The sequence below is a fragment of the Larus michahellis genome, chromosome 5 (genome assembly GCF_964199755.1).
Source record: "Larus michahellis chromosome 5, bLarMic1.1, whole genome shotgun sequence".
NCBI lineage: Eukaryota > Metazoa > Chordata > Aves > Charadriiformes > Laridae > Larus > Larus michahellis.
Window position 1 is genome coordinate 2,414,413 of NC_133900.1, and position 12,956 is coordinate 2,427,368.

The 12,956-nt window shown below is 47.6% G+C and overlaps 1 protein-coding gene across 4 annotated transcripts in view; it reads left to right on the forward strand.

Annotated features, from left to right (window-relative positions):
* The window catches only part of BMP3 (bone morphogenetic protein 3), a 30,686-nt gene extending 19,186 nt beyond the window's left edge, over positions 1-11,500 (forward strand). For 3 of the 4 annotated variants that reach the window (XM_074588694.1, XM_074588695.1, XM_074588693.1), the window contains exons 2-3: positions 4,667-5,577; positions 8,542-11,500. In XM_074588694.1, the coding sequence (XP_074444795.1) occupies positions 4,667-5,577; positions 8,542-8,733 (1,103 nt within the window). In that variant the 3' untranslated portion in view covers positions 8,734-11,500. The remainder of the gene's footprint in view (positions 1-4,666; positions 5,578-8,541) is intronic. The other variant, XR_012587196.1, reaches the window with a different exon arrangement.
* The last annotated feature ends 1,456 nt before the right edge of the window (positions 11,501-12,956 follow it).

The window sequence follows — 12,956 nt, forward strand, 5'->3', positions numbered from 1 at the left end:
GTATCCGTTTAACTGCATGTGCCTTCCAAATTGTGTTCTACATCAATACAAACAGTGAGGCGTTCTCCTTGTCTGGTACCTTTCTGCCCAGCTCGTGGCTGCCGCTCCGAAGCTCTGCGTGTAGAAGTGAGCAACGCTAACAGCGATGCCGTGCCTTACCTATGGCAATTCAAGAGAGCTCTGTCGCGCAGAGCTTGGTCTCTAAAATTCCTCGTCAGGCTGGCAGCAACATACGGTGATCCCCTGAAGGGGAGCAGAGATTGCAGTTAAAATCTGGCCTCGCAGTATCCAGAAGGTAGCAGTGTATTCCTTGCATATAGCTTGGTTGTACGTGTTTTTCCTTTGCTCGTTTCCTCTGAAATCTCCTCCTCCTTGACATGCTGTGTTGCTGAGAAGGCTTCTGTGCTTCCTCTTTTGTGCTGCAAAAGAGCAAAGCTGAGTCCGCAGAACTCGCCTTAAGTAAGGAAGAAAAAAGGCTTATCTCAGGCAGTGGCGCTTGGATAGGAATCTGCTGCTCGCAGAGTTGGGAAGTGTCAGCTGGCACCAAGAAAGCTGCTGCAAAGCTGCTGTTCTCACTGAATATATTTTTTTTTACATCGAAAACGTAAGAAAAAAGGTCTTGTGATGCCATGGTCTTCTAGGGTAGAGGTTTCTGGGCCCGTGTTTTTCACCTGCAAGGCTGACTTTATCCTTCTAGACCAATAGAGGGCTTGGTTGCAAGGAGATCTTGTTGCCCCTGAGATCTTAAAGGTCTTGTTACAGAGGGCAAACTGGCTGGAGGCCTCAGCTGGGCTGGGTCTGCCCCTTCCCACTGGCTGCCGAGCAATTGTTGGTGCGCTTCACCCTTCGTTTTGGCCCCCTCCTCCCCTCCGTGTAACATGGAGCATCCTAGGAAATACGATTTACTGGTCATCATCGTAGGCATTAGAATTAAAGCCTTACTTCGCTTGGGTTTTTGTTTGGGATTCGCAGGGGGGGAAATCAGTCCCATCAGGCTGTTTACAGGGGGGAGTTATCGGTGTAAGTCATTGCAAAGGCTAAAGCCTCGGCTCACATCAGTCGGTAAAACCTGGCTGGTGTCAGTAGAGCAAGCTGGGTGAGTCTGATGGAAAGCTTCCCGCATCGCAGGAAAATTTGGTTCGATGCTACTCGATACCTCCTGACACGGGTGAAAAATTTAAGCTATGCTCCCGACCTTGGGTAACGGTTTAAAATCCGTTATTGTGGGGACAGATTTTCAGCAGTTTCTGTCCTCTGGGTTTAAGGACGAAGTTTCGTGGAAGTGAAATGAAATTTTTCAGAGGAAAAGGTGCGTTGGTAGGTATTTTATAGCTGAATCTTCCACCCTGTGCCTGTCATTTTTAAGGGCAGGAACTGGACGGGGGAACGCGTATTTCAGTGCATCGCTCCCATCTGAGTTGGGTATCGCTGTCCTGCAAGGGCTGTATTTGACACGGCGTTCGGAAGCTGCGGCACAAACCCGGGTCGCACAGTTGGGTTTTTTCTAAGCCAGAAAATCCGTAGACGTGTGTGCTGGCCACTGGTAACCGGTGTCGGGATGGTTTTGCCGACTGAGCAATCGGAAAACTCTTGAGAGCCGTTTGAGCCTGGTCATTCCATAAGAAAATAGCACCACCTGCTGCAAGGACCTGGGCTTAGGCGTAGAGTTAAATACTGAGAATGGCGTCTTGAGTTTTGCTTTTAATCAAAACTATGTATTCCTCCTGCGTCTGTTTCATGCCATCGAGGGTTTCTTTATAAACAAAAGCAGCTTGTTTTGGGTTCCACCACAATATGCCAATTTAGAACAGGCAGTATTTGTTAAGTGGAATTCTTCTTAAAAATTAAAATCAAAACTTGTCATTCAGCATACAACAGTGATTCAAATAATAACTTCTTTACCAGGCGCTCATGAGACATCATAAATTCTGGTTGCTAAGACTGATGTACTTAGTGCGCTGCCAAATTACACGTTAACCTTGCGATACTAGCGATTACAAACCAAGCAGAGGTCAGGTCCTCGTGTCTGCGGAGTGCAAATGCAATAGACGGCCGGGTTTGGCTTGAGGAATTAAAAGCAGGATCGAATTCAAAGAAAATCTCGTTCCCCGGGCATGAGTAACAGCTAGAAATTGGATGGGTTTGGCACATTAGTTTTCAGCTATTGGGAACTTACCGATGGGATCCACCGTCAGGCTGGGCTGAGTCTGTGAACAAGGGTGTCTTCCGTAAATGACGCGGTCTGGTTTTCCCCTGTTTGACTGCAGAAAGTGTATGTTGTTGGTTTCCCTAATTTCAGGAAGCAATGCGTGTGATATCTTGGGGAGGATGGCTCTGTCTTTCTAGGGAGACCAATTCCTGCCTTTTTAATGTTAGAGTTATTGATGAGAAAAAGATGTTCAAGAGGCAGCCACTGAGACTGTTGGAGCGCGGATAGGGAGGCAGAGGGAGAATACAGCCTTTTCCTGGGCTTGTCTGGATGGCATTAGCAGTGGGGATGTCGCGGGCTGGAAGCACAGAATGTCACCCAGAACATAAAGCTGTCAAAATATCTGAAAGGTCAGTACTGGAAATGATGCTTTCGCTTGCTTGGGCAGGGGACTTAGTACAATGTTTTGAGGGTCTAAGCGAGGAGGCTGTTCTTCCCTAGTCCGTGGGCATCTCTATGCTTGTCAACGCTTGGAATGATAATCAAATAAACTAGAGAGCAAAACTGTCACAAAATTCTGTAAACGATACCTTCTTTTCAGCCTCTGGAGAGGGTTTTGTCATGCCATGATGTCAAAGAAGCATTTAACTCCATGTTCCCTCGTTTTCCTAATGTGTTGGGTTGTTTCCAGCCCTTTGGGGGGCTGCAGGCCATACCTTTGCTTAACTGTATTTGACTGTTCCGTACAGCCTGGGTTTATAGCTCTCAGTAGCACCTTAATATTTGGATCTGTATTTCTCTCACTCTGAAGGACAGACGTCACTGCAGTCCAAGCAGGAAATTTTAAAGCAGAAACTAAACCTTACCCCCAGGCCTTTCTGTTGCACCCCACACGGGATTAAAGCCATCGGCCGTCCGTTTTCCCAGACCAGCCTGTGTCAGGAGCGCATCTTCAGGCTTGTGCAAGGTGCCCGTGGTCAGGTTGACTTCTCTAATTTCACACCTGTGGAAAACCCACTTTTCCCCGTGTCTCTCCTAATCGGTATAGTAAGATACTGACCGTAAAGAAGGATCGTCCTTGGCTTGCTGCCCTCCACACAGAGGCAAGTGGGTGCGTTTTGCTGCCACCACCACCCCAAAACCAAGACATTTTGGGTTGGCTTTCTTTTGGTTATTGGCATTTCTCTAGTACTGTCCGCCTACCTTCATCTATACTAGCAAATACTTTCTAACCGTGACTGGCAGGAAAACTGCTGAAATGTCCTAGGTGGAACGACTAAATTTACCCAGTGTAATTGAAGCAGCCCCGGGCCTGATTATTCTAGAAGGAAACTTCAGTTGTGATTAGTGTCTGACTTAGCCAAAAAGCTGTCGGACCAGCTTGTGTGTCTTTAGCTCGTTATAAATGGTGAATCGTCTCTTTCTCCAGAGCTGACATCCAAGCCTTAAAAATGATTAAACAGTGGTGTTTCCACTGTCCTGGTGTTTCTTCTTCCCACGTCTTTAGAGGAGAGCTTTCTGTGTAGCAGAACTTTCTATGTTTGCGTACCTGTTTAGCATCCAGATACACACAGGTAGCTGTACCAAATGTTATGTGGTTTTGGGTTGCTCTCGAATAGTCTCTTCGACATCTTTGGAAGCTAAGAATAAATGCCACCAAGGCCCCGATGTCCCTCTGTCTTGTAAGTGAGGCCCAGATCACAGCAGAGCAGGGTGGGAGGTTTAAAGGAACCGGCTAGGGTTCTTTTGCATTGAGCAGCTTGGCTCTCGGAGCTGGAGCGACTTACCTGGCGGTACGCTTGAAAGCCTGTGGCAACGCTGGGAATCACGCCCCATTTGAATCCAGGCTTTTCCTCTTCGTCACAGCCACCTCGAGCCTCTACTAATAGGGAAGCAAATATTTTCTTACCAACTGAGGCTGTGGCTCAACAGGATAATGGAGGTTTACAGACGGTCCAGTGCCTGCTGAAGCCGGTGGGAGCCATTCTCCAGCTTCAGCTACGTCTGGGCTAAGGCACGGTTCAGTGCCATTGATGTCCCATTTGTCTTGGACAAAGAGAGACAATTCTTTAGTCGGGACAGGGCAGCCATAGTCACCCAAGTGCATTTTGAGACGGGAGGGGGTTGGAAATGTTACAGAAAGAGGAAAACAAAAGAGCAAAATCTTACTATTGCGTCGCTCAACTTTCTGGATGGTGAATTACTTAGTGCATCTGTTATCGACCTGTGTTCCTGTGACCTAGCTTGTTTCCCAAATTCAGAGGAGCAGTAGGAAACGTGTGAATATTTCTGGATGGAGGTAAGTATTACAAGGAAACCAGATCGAAAGGGTGTGATTGACAGTCACCAGTTTACCCGCTTGGTTATTTTTCCGAATAGTGGCCTAAGCCTGTTCCCACAGCACTGCGTGAAAATTTCCCGTGAACTTAATGCATAACCTAGAAAGCAACGTGCTCCGTCCTTTCTCTATAGCACTTTGAAACGTCCATGTTCTTATCTAAGTATTTGTTCTTCTAGGGAGCCCTGAAAGCCAGGAGATGTACGTTTTTAACTTGACATCGCTCACCGAGTCTGAAAACGTCTTGTCGGCTTCCGTGTATTATTATATTGGTGATCTGCTGCACGCTAAGTGGAACTGTTCCCAGTCCAGAGGCTGTTCTTGTCATGGGCACAGGAAACCTGAAATTCAAATACATCTTTCAGTTTGGACTTTTCCTTCTGTTGGGAACGAGACCAGGAGCCTGGGACATTTCCTAATAAATGTCTCCTCCGCTTACCAGGATGTCCTTTCCTGGCAGTGGAAGGATATCACTCAGCTCCTGCATGAAGCAAAACAAAACAATGAACTGCTGATCACTGTCAAAATGGATCTGACCAGCCATCACCCTTGGAAGAGGGCACCTTCTCGCTATGAACCCTACATTCTCATTTATGCCAACGATTCTGCTATTTCGGAGCCGGAGAGTGTTGTCTCTAGTTTGCAAGGGCACCGTCATCCTCTGACAAGGGTATTTCCCAGGCCAGAAAACCACGGCAGGAGCAGCCTTGGGAAGCGGCGGCGAAAACGCTCCGCAAATGTCCTGTTGCCGTTGCAGAACAATGAGCTTCCAGGAGCCGAGTACCAGTACAATGAGGATGAGAGATGGGAAGACAGAAAACCCTACAAAACCTTCCAGCCACGGTTAGCAGAGAGGGCAAAGAGTAAGAAAAAGCAGCGGAAGAATCACCACCAGAAGAGCCAGACTCTCCAGTTCGACGAGCAGACGCTGAAGAAGGCGAGGAGGAAGCAGTGGAATGAGCCGAGGTATTGCGCCCGGCGCTATCTCAAGGTGGATTTTGCAGACATTGGCTGGAGCGAGTGGATTATTTCCCCTAAATCCTTCGACGCCTATTACTGCTCGGGGGAGTGCCAGTTCCCAATTCCAAAGGTACGGTCTGACTGTCTGTTACCCTAAACTGTGCATTTTCTTTCCTGGGTCACTAAAAGGCAGCCGGTCACCTGTCGCACGCTCGGATCTAGTAAATGAGTGATACCTTTGTCTCGTGCTGCAATGAGCAGTGGTTAGAACAGCTAGTAAAAAGACAGGCTTGTAAAGGTAATTAAAAAAATACTGCACGCTATTAGTTTTTTCTCCAGAACCCAAACTGCCATAAAATGTATCCTGAATAGTGCTTATGATGTGTGAACTTGTTATTAACCTGTTTAATAAACATAATACAAGCCAGATCCCGAAAATGGCTTATTAGACAGTAGTCGTTATGCCTCGAAGGAGTCCCTGCTGCCAGGCCCCCGCCGGGGTCAGCCAGCGTGGCACGCTCTAGGAAAAACGTGTGCCTCAAGAGGCACAGCTGTCACGACGACAGAGGGACTGTGGAGCTCTGAGTGTAAGCAGGAGAGTCGAACGAGTCGCTTCCCTGACGGACCAAGTGGATCCAAAGGCAGCGGATCCTGGCCAGCCAACTTGTGAAATATCCTCTGTTTTTTATGAGATCGTCGCACGTGAGTAGCGAGAAAGGTGATGTGCTCCTAGCCCTGCGACTTAGGCGGATGAACTCAGCTCCTTAAAACCAAACGCCCAACGGACCCCCTCCTGGAGTCTACTGAAACCTGAAAGTAGGATGTGGTATTTGAGGCTGGCCTAAAACGAGGGGTACGCACAAATGATGCGTACAGGAAATGTTTTCTAACATAAAGACACAATATTTTTATTTTTTTTTACTGCCAAATTCAGGTTCTGCTTTCCTGCAGAAGGTAGCATCGGCCTCTGAGTTGTCGTAGCGTAGCTCCATCTACTAAAATAAGTAGCCTTGCAGTGTTGGCCGTTATGATCATGGTAGCTAATCGTGGCAGTCCCAGAGGAGTGTTCTCCTACCTCCTCCTTGCCTCTCCGCTCTGCCTGGGACGGGCACCGACACGTTGTCAGAAGTCCCTGCCCTGGAAAAAGCTTATGGTAGAAAAAAAGGTGAGAAAGAAATAAGAGGGCCGGGTAGGCAAGTAAAGCACAGAGTTTAAATGACTGCTGATGCGAAGCGGAAGGTCTGGTTGCCGTGAGCTGAGCCCGCAGCACCGGCCCGCAAGGCCAAAACCGGGACCCAGCTTTCCTCTACAAATTGCTACTAAAAGACCTGATCTGGCCTTTCTCTGTGAAACTCTCTGGGCTTGGTTGTGTGGAGAATTACAGCGGCACAGCATGATGGTTACTTAGACACTGTGAAGCTGAGTATTTGCTGCCGTGTACTGCACAGAGAGCTGGTTCGTTAAGAGAGGAGGTTACTGAAACCCATCACGAGTCTGGTTCCCTGAAAGCAATTGGTAGATTTTTGCGCAGGTTGGAATTCAAAATCTTCCTTTGGTGTGCTTTTTTTGATTGCAGAAAACAAACTAACCTTGTTTTCTCAAGAGACTGAAAGACTAAATTATATAAAAAGGTGACGCGCGCGTCTCCTAGAGCCACGTGTAATACCTGGTGCTACTAATAAGACTGTGTTTGCAAAAGGATCCTCTGACCGTTAGGCAATAACGAACTAATCTGTGCCTGTGGGCATACAGCATTCCCTTGCTCGGTTCTCCAAGAACAGCACGCCGTCGGGTTTAACTCCAGTACAGTTACATTCCCACTGGCAGGAGCAGAGTTGTCCAGAGCTGGTTATCCCCAAAAACGCAACGAAAGGGCCAGGGGCAGTGTATTCAAGGCAGAGGATGGTACAGTACCCGTATCAAATAGAGTTCTTTTATCACACAACGATGGAATATATCTGGGCCGTTCCCACTGATAGCCGAGGCAATACTTGCAATCAGTTCTGTACAATTTAGCGTTGTAGTAGTACAGATACCGTATCTGAAGGGAAGTGTTTCCCATGAGACCTTAACACGACGTACTCGGAGACCTGTTCTTAATTTCGGTTCTACTGGCAACGGGAAACGGGATCTCAATAGATGTTGTGCCTTTGGACGTCTGATCAGCAGGCTCGGGAGATGTGGTGGGCTCCCAGTTATTTTTGTGAAGAACGCTGCACTGCAGCGGAGTAAGGAAACGAGCGTGGATGCTACCGGAGCTTTCACTTCTGTTTGCGGGCAGAAATACTACAAAAATCCAAATTCTACACTAATCTGAGACCTTTCTTAAATCCCTGTCAACTACTGCTGAGGAGCGTAAGTACACTTGAATTCAAAACAAACAGAAAAGTCTTTCTTGAGATCAGCTACCTAGATGGAGAGTGATGTCTTAAAACTGCGTCTTGTGCATTCTTCGTGCTTGCCTGGCCTCTGTACAGATACCAGGATTTGGAAGGGTTTGGGGGTTCAGAGGTAAAATTTAGGCTTTTTCATTGCTATGAATACGTTCATTTTTGTGAGTGTATGAATGTATTCTGGTTTTGCGAACAAATACAGTTCAACTCACTGGTCAGATTCACTTCTTGTTCGCATCAAACCAAAGCGCGTTCCTGTTTACCTGAGTATAAAACCAGGAAACTTTGTCCTTCGGCAAAAAATGTCACCTTGCCGTGAGGTACAACTGACGTGGGATTTGGGGGCTCAGTTGCTCAGCGATGTCACTGATGACGTGTACAGCAGATGAGAAGTGATTTGGCATGGAAGAAGGAGCAAACTCGCACCAGAGCACTCGCACTCTAACCTCGCACCAGAGCAAACCGGAACAATTGGCATCGTGGCATAAAGTACTTCTGTTCTCTCCTCCGTACACGTTTTATCCATTTTTGTGACTCAGGTCAGCTGCATGACAACTGGAAATGGTTGAGTAGAAGGCAGATTTTACAGATAGTCAGCTGTGGGGTCTCACAGGGCCCTTCTTAAAGGACTCGTTTTCGATAACGTGGGTTCACTCTAACACGGGTGCAGTTACATCTCCCGCTGTATCTTTCTCTTGCAGGCCTTGAAGCCATCCAACCACGCCACCATCCAGAGCATCGTGAGAGCCGTCGGCGTCGTCCCGGGCATTCCCGAGCCCTGCTGCGTTCCTGACAAAATGTCTTCTCTTAGTATCTTATTCTTTGATGAAAATAAAAACGTGGTTCTTAAGGTGTACCCCAACATGACAGTGGAATCCTGCGCGTGCAGATAACATCTCAGGAGACCCTTTTGAAATGCTGACGTGATCACTTGCTATCTGGGGAGAGCCGGGGAGGGGGTTTCATCGTATCTACTTTTCGTTTGCACTGCCAATACATTTCCTTCGGACAAAAAAGCAAAAAATATAAACAAATCCAAACAAAGAGGGTGGAAATGCAATGGATTCCGAATAGCAGTTCCAAGGAAAGAGAATGTGAATGTCATTCGTCTCTGAATTTGACCAAGACGTGACTCTTGGCAGCCGGGACTGACTGTTTCTGTTGAAATCAAGAGGTGAAAGAGGGAGTTTGCAGCAGACTCGTCAAGTTTTTTGAGACTGCCAGAAGGACGTACTGATGTATTTTTGTACAAGATTTTGGAAGCAGCAGTAGCTGTTAATTTTTGTCTCCGTTCTTATGGTGACTGATGGGGAGGGAGATAAATATACTATTCTTCATTTTAAAGCTAAGCTTTCTGCCATAGGTTATGTGGAATAGTGCAGCCAGGAGGAAACACAAATCCTAAGAGCCTTAGGTAATCCAACTTAGGCATGTATCTCCTTGGCATGACGTGGCACCGACTGCACGCGTGTATTCATTTTCACTGACATATTCTTTGTAATTCAGCTTTTTAGATGTCCGTGCCCTCGATCAGAAGAACACAGGACACAGTACTGCTGCGTGCGTAATTGTGGTATCTCGGAAGCAAAGACTTTTCTTTCATGCCGCTGCGGACAGTCAGCAGGCCAAGGGCGTGAAAGTATCACACTGAAGCGGCTGAGTGATTCGTTCACAGCACACGTTCCAGAACGTAGTTTCAGATATCTACAGTACGTCATGGTAGTTGATTCTTGACGTGAAATTATTCGGTGCGTAATTCTTACCTGTAGGCCTTCATTATGATTATTTGATCAAAACTGCCTCTGGTTGGTGAGTTTTGGTTGTTACATTAATCAGCTAGTAGATTGTTTTTTCTTCTTATCTCAGTTCGCTTCTACTCTGAAAATTAAATTTGTTGTGCTGTCAATTTAAGATTTCTTAATAGCAGGTTTTGCACAATAAAAACACAAAACGCTCTTTGATTGACTTTATCCACCAAAAATTCATTTGAGAAACAGCGAAGAGCAAAGAAAAGTAAGGAATCTCAGGCTCAGCTGCAAAAAGTAAACGCTCACAGGAGCGAGCGGTGTCTGGGACAAGCAGTGCCAGGAGTTGGGGCTCTTCGGAGGGAGGTGCAGAGGGAGCTGCGCCCTGGGCCGCCCCTTGGATGGCAGCGGAGGCTCCACATCAGGATAGGGTGTTTGGCAGCCAGCCTTCCCAAATTCGCACTCCGGAGCAGATGCGCTAATTAAACATCCGTGTTTCCCAGCACAGCATCCTGGGGCGGCGGTGCTCCGAGTCGTGGTCTAGGACTGAAGCCGGGTCCAAGGCTAGAGGCGATGCTTCCCAGCGCGGTGGTGAGGCAGCCTGGGAGTCACCTTAAAAGCATCCCCCGAAAATGAGCGTGAATACGTTCCGCTGGGTTTTCACTGGGATTCAGCCAGGCTTTATCATGAACCATATGGCGTAGAATAGGTAAAATCTTCCAAGCAAAACGGGATCTGCCTCTTCCAGCTCTACGCTAAGAGTGTTCTCTTCAGTTAACCGCATACAAGTGGGACATTTATGCCCGTGACTTGTTTTGCATTTGTATCTGTAAATTAAGCTTTTGACATAAAGCCATGTCTAGCATCAGTAATGTATTAATCACACAGGTAATGCTTTCTGTATATAACTTTGTATTAGTAGGGACCTCAACATTACTTCCAACTCACGTTATTAATCACCATTTTAATCTCAGTTCAGCACAGGGGGCTTTTCCCCACCTGTTCTGTTTTTGGAAATACTATTAATCGATAAATGGCTCAGCTTCCCATCTAATTACGTAGTATCCGATGCCTGCACGTTATTTATATGGCTGGCTCAAACGATGGGCAGGAGAATGTCTCGAGCTACACAAGCTCTCTGTTCAGAGAGGCTCCTCTGGGAGTAAAGTCCCCAGAGAGGGGCAGACCGTGAGGGGGCGGCTGCACAAAGCTCCTGAAAATCCCACTCTTGCAGACTGCGGAGGCAATCTCACAGTAGTGTGCAAAATAAAATCCCTATCCTGCAGTGCAGCACCTTGACCCTGCAGAATCGCCCTCTGGGACCACCGATGCCGTTCCCCTGAGCAGGGCCACCAGGCAGCCTCTGTTTTTCCCTTTCTCCTGGAATCTGTGGGCAGCAGAGCGGCTTTCGCGAGGCGCCGGCCAGCCCTGGGGTTTCCTGTCCCTGTGCTCTGCCGCAGGGCTGGCCCAAAAGCTTTGCATCCTCATCTCCAGGGGCAGGCTCCGCAGTGAGGAGATTAACCATTGAAAGGTTAATCTTTGTACAGACAACGTCAATTCAAAAACAAAAAAAAAAAAAAATTACCCCCCGAAAATAGAAGTTATTTTGTATATGGAAAGAAACTTTTACAGATGCTTTTAATTTATTTTATATCTGTGGCCATCTTGTCCTTTTGATGTGTTCCTCTTTATGGCAGCGCTCTTTCAACACTACAATTGTCTCTGTCGTTGCGAAGATGAAACGCGAGGGCCGTAGCCAGGTTGGCGAGGACAGGTCGTAGCCACACTGTGAAGGGCACGTTTCACTACTGATGTATAAGCTTGCCTGATTTGTACTTTGTTTTTCCCTTAAATAATGGGAAAGTTTCGCTAGAAACTCTGGAGAAGGTATAAAATAAAACCACTTTTTACACAAGAGTCCATTTTTCCTGTGTGGTGTTCGGGTCTTTCCAATAAGAATAAAGTTTTCCCCGCTTTCCATGTTCAGCACCTGGGAAACGTCACCATCTTGGGTGCTCCTGAGCAAAGGCCATTCAAACAGAGATTGTTTTTTAGAGGAAAGTACAGAGCAGCTGGGCCGTGGGCGCTTCGGATGCGGTCAAAAGACAGTGGGTACGACAGTGAGAAGCTGCCGAGGTTACGGCACCTCATCCAAGGCCAAAGGTCTCAGTGGGCAAGTACCAGACCTCTGGGTATGGCGTTACTTGCCACAGCAAGAGCCCTCCTCCTTGAAATCATCTTTTGCCTCTTGATTACAAGAGGGCGATGAGAGGGGGGAGGACACTCTGAGGGGTTTCTGGATGCCTTCGACTGCTCGGCTGTCCCGGCGCTGGGTCTCACCCTGCCCCAAGCTCCCAAGCCACGGGGACACGACGGTCCAAGGACAGCGGGTCGCGGCTGCGCAGAGTTATGGATGTGCAGGCTCATGACGTGGTCCCGAAGGACGGCCTGTCTGTCATGGAGATCCCGCACGCCCTTCCACGCTTTCTCGCCCCTCCTGAGCTGCCCCTAAAGAGGTGCTGAGGGCCATGAGGGCCAGTGCTTGTGTCGGAGCTTCGCAGGGGCCGTTTCCTCTTCGTCAGCTTAGGGAGCTGCTCCGGGCTTACCCTGTGTTTGGTCACTGCCTCGTAGAGGGATTATTAAAGTTAAACCATTCATTATTAACAAAGAGAGGCTTACGGTCCCCAGTAAACGTGATGCCCACCGCTACACAGAACAAGAACGCACAGTCACGTGTGAGAGCACCCAAGCAGGGGCTGCTTACTGCTAATCCTTCACACACCAAACGTGCTATACAAAACCACCAACTCCCTCCTTTTGAGCAAAGCTCAGGACTTCACGGGCTTGTTTTCAAGAGGCACAATCTTTTCGCAGAAAGTTTAAATTCAGATCTTACCTCATTGGGGGGAGGTCACGCCTGTATTTCAAAGGATGCGGAGAGACAGGACTTTGATGTGTGAAGCTTGCGCGCGCGCACACACAAAAACGAAACACGTTTCTTGCCACGTGGAATTTTCCTGAGGTCTTTATGAAAAGCTGCTTCCCTCTTTTCAGTTTCCTATATGACTTTGAGATTCCCTTCCTACGACACAGACCAGAGAATCCAATTCTCATCAATGAGCCTCTTTAGCGAGCCCCTGGTTATCCTGATAGCCGAGGGATTTTGCAACATCATCGCGAGCAGAGAGCATGATCTAATTTAGAAGATTTTTTTTTTTAAAAAAAAGCTTTTTACAATGTTGAATTTCTATCGTTAATTTCACACCTACGCGTCTGCTCTCTGCACAGCATTGTCCTTGCTTTCCACCTTTGGGAGGAATTTTCTCATTTCCTTCATGCTGCATTCTGCCTCTTTAGCACTGCTGCCTCCC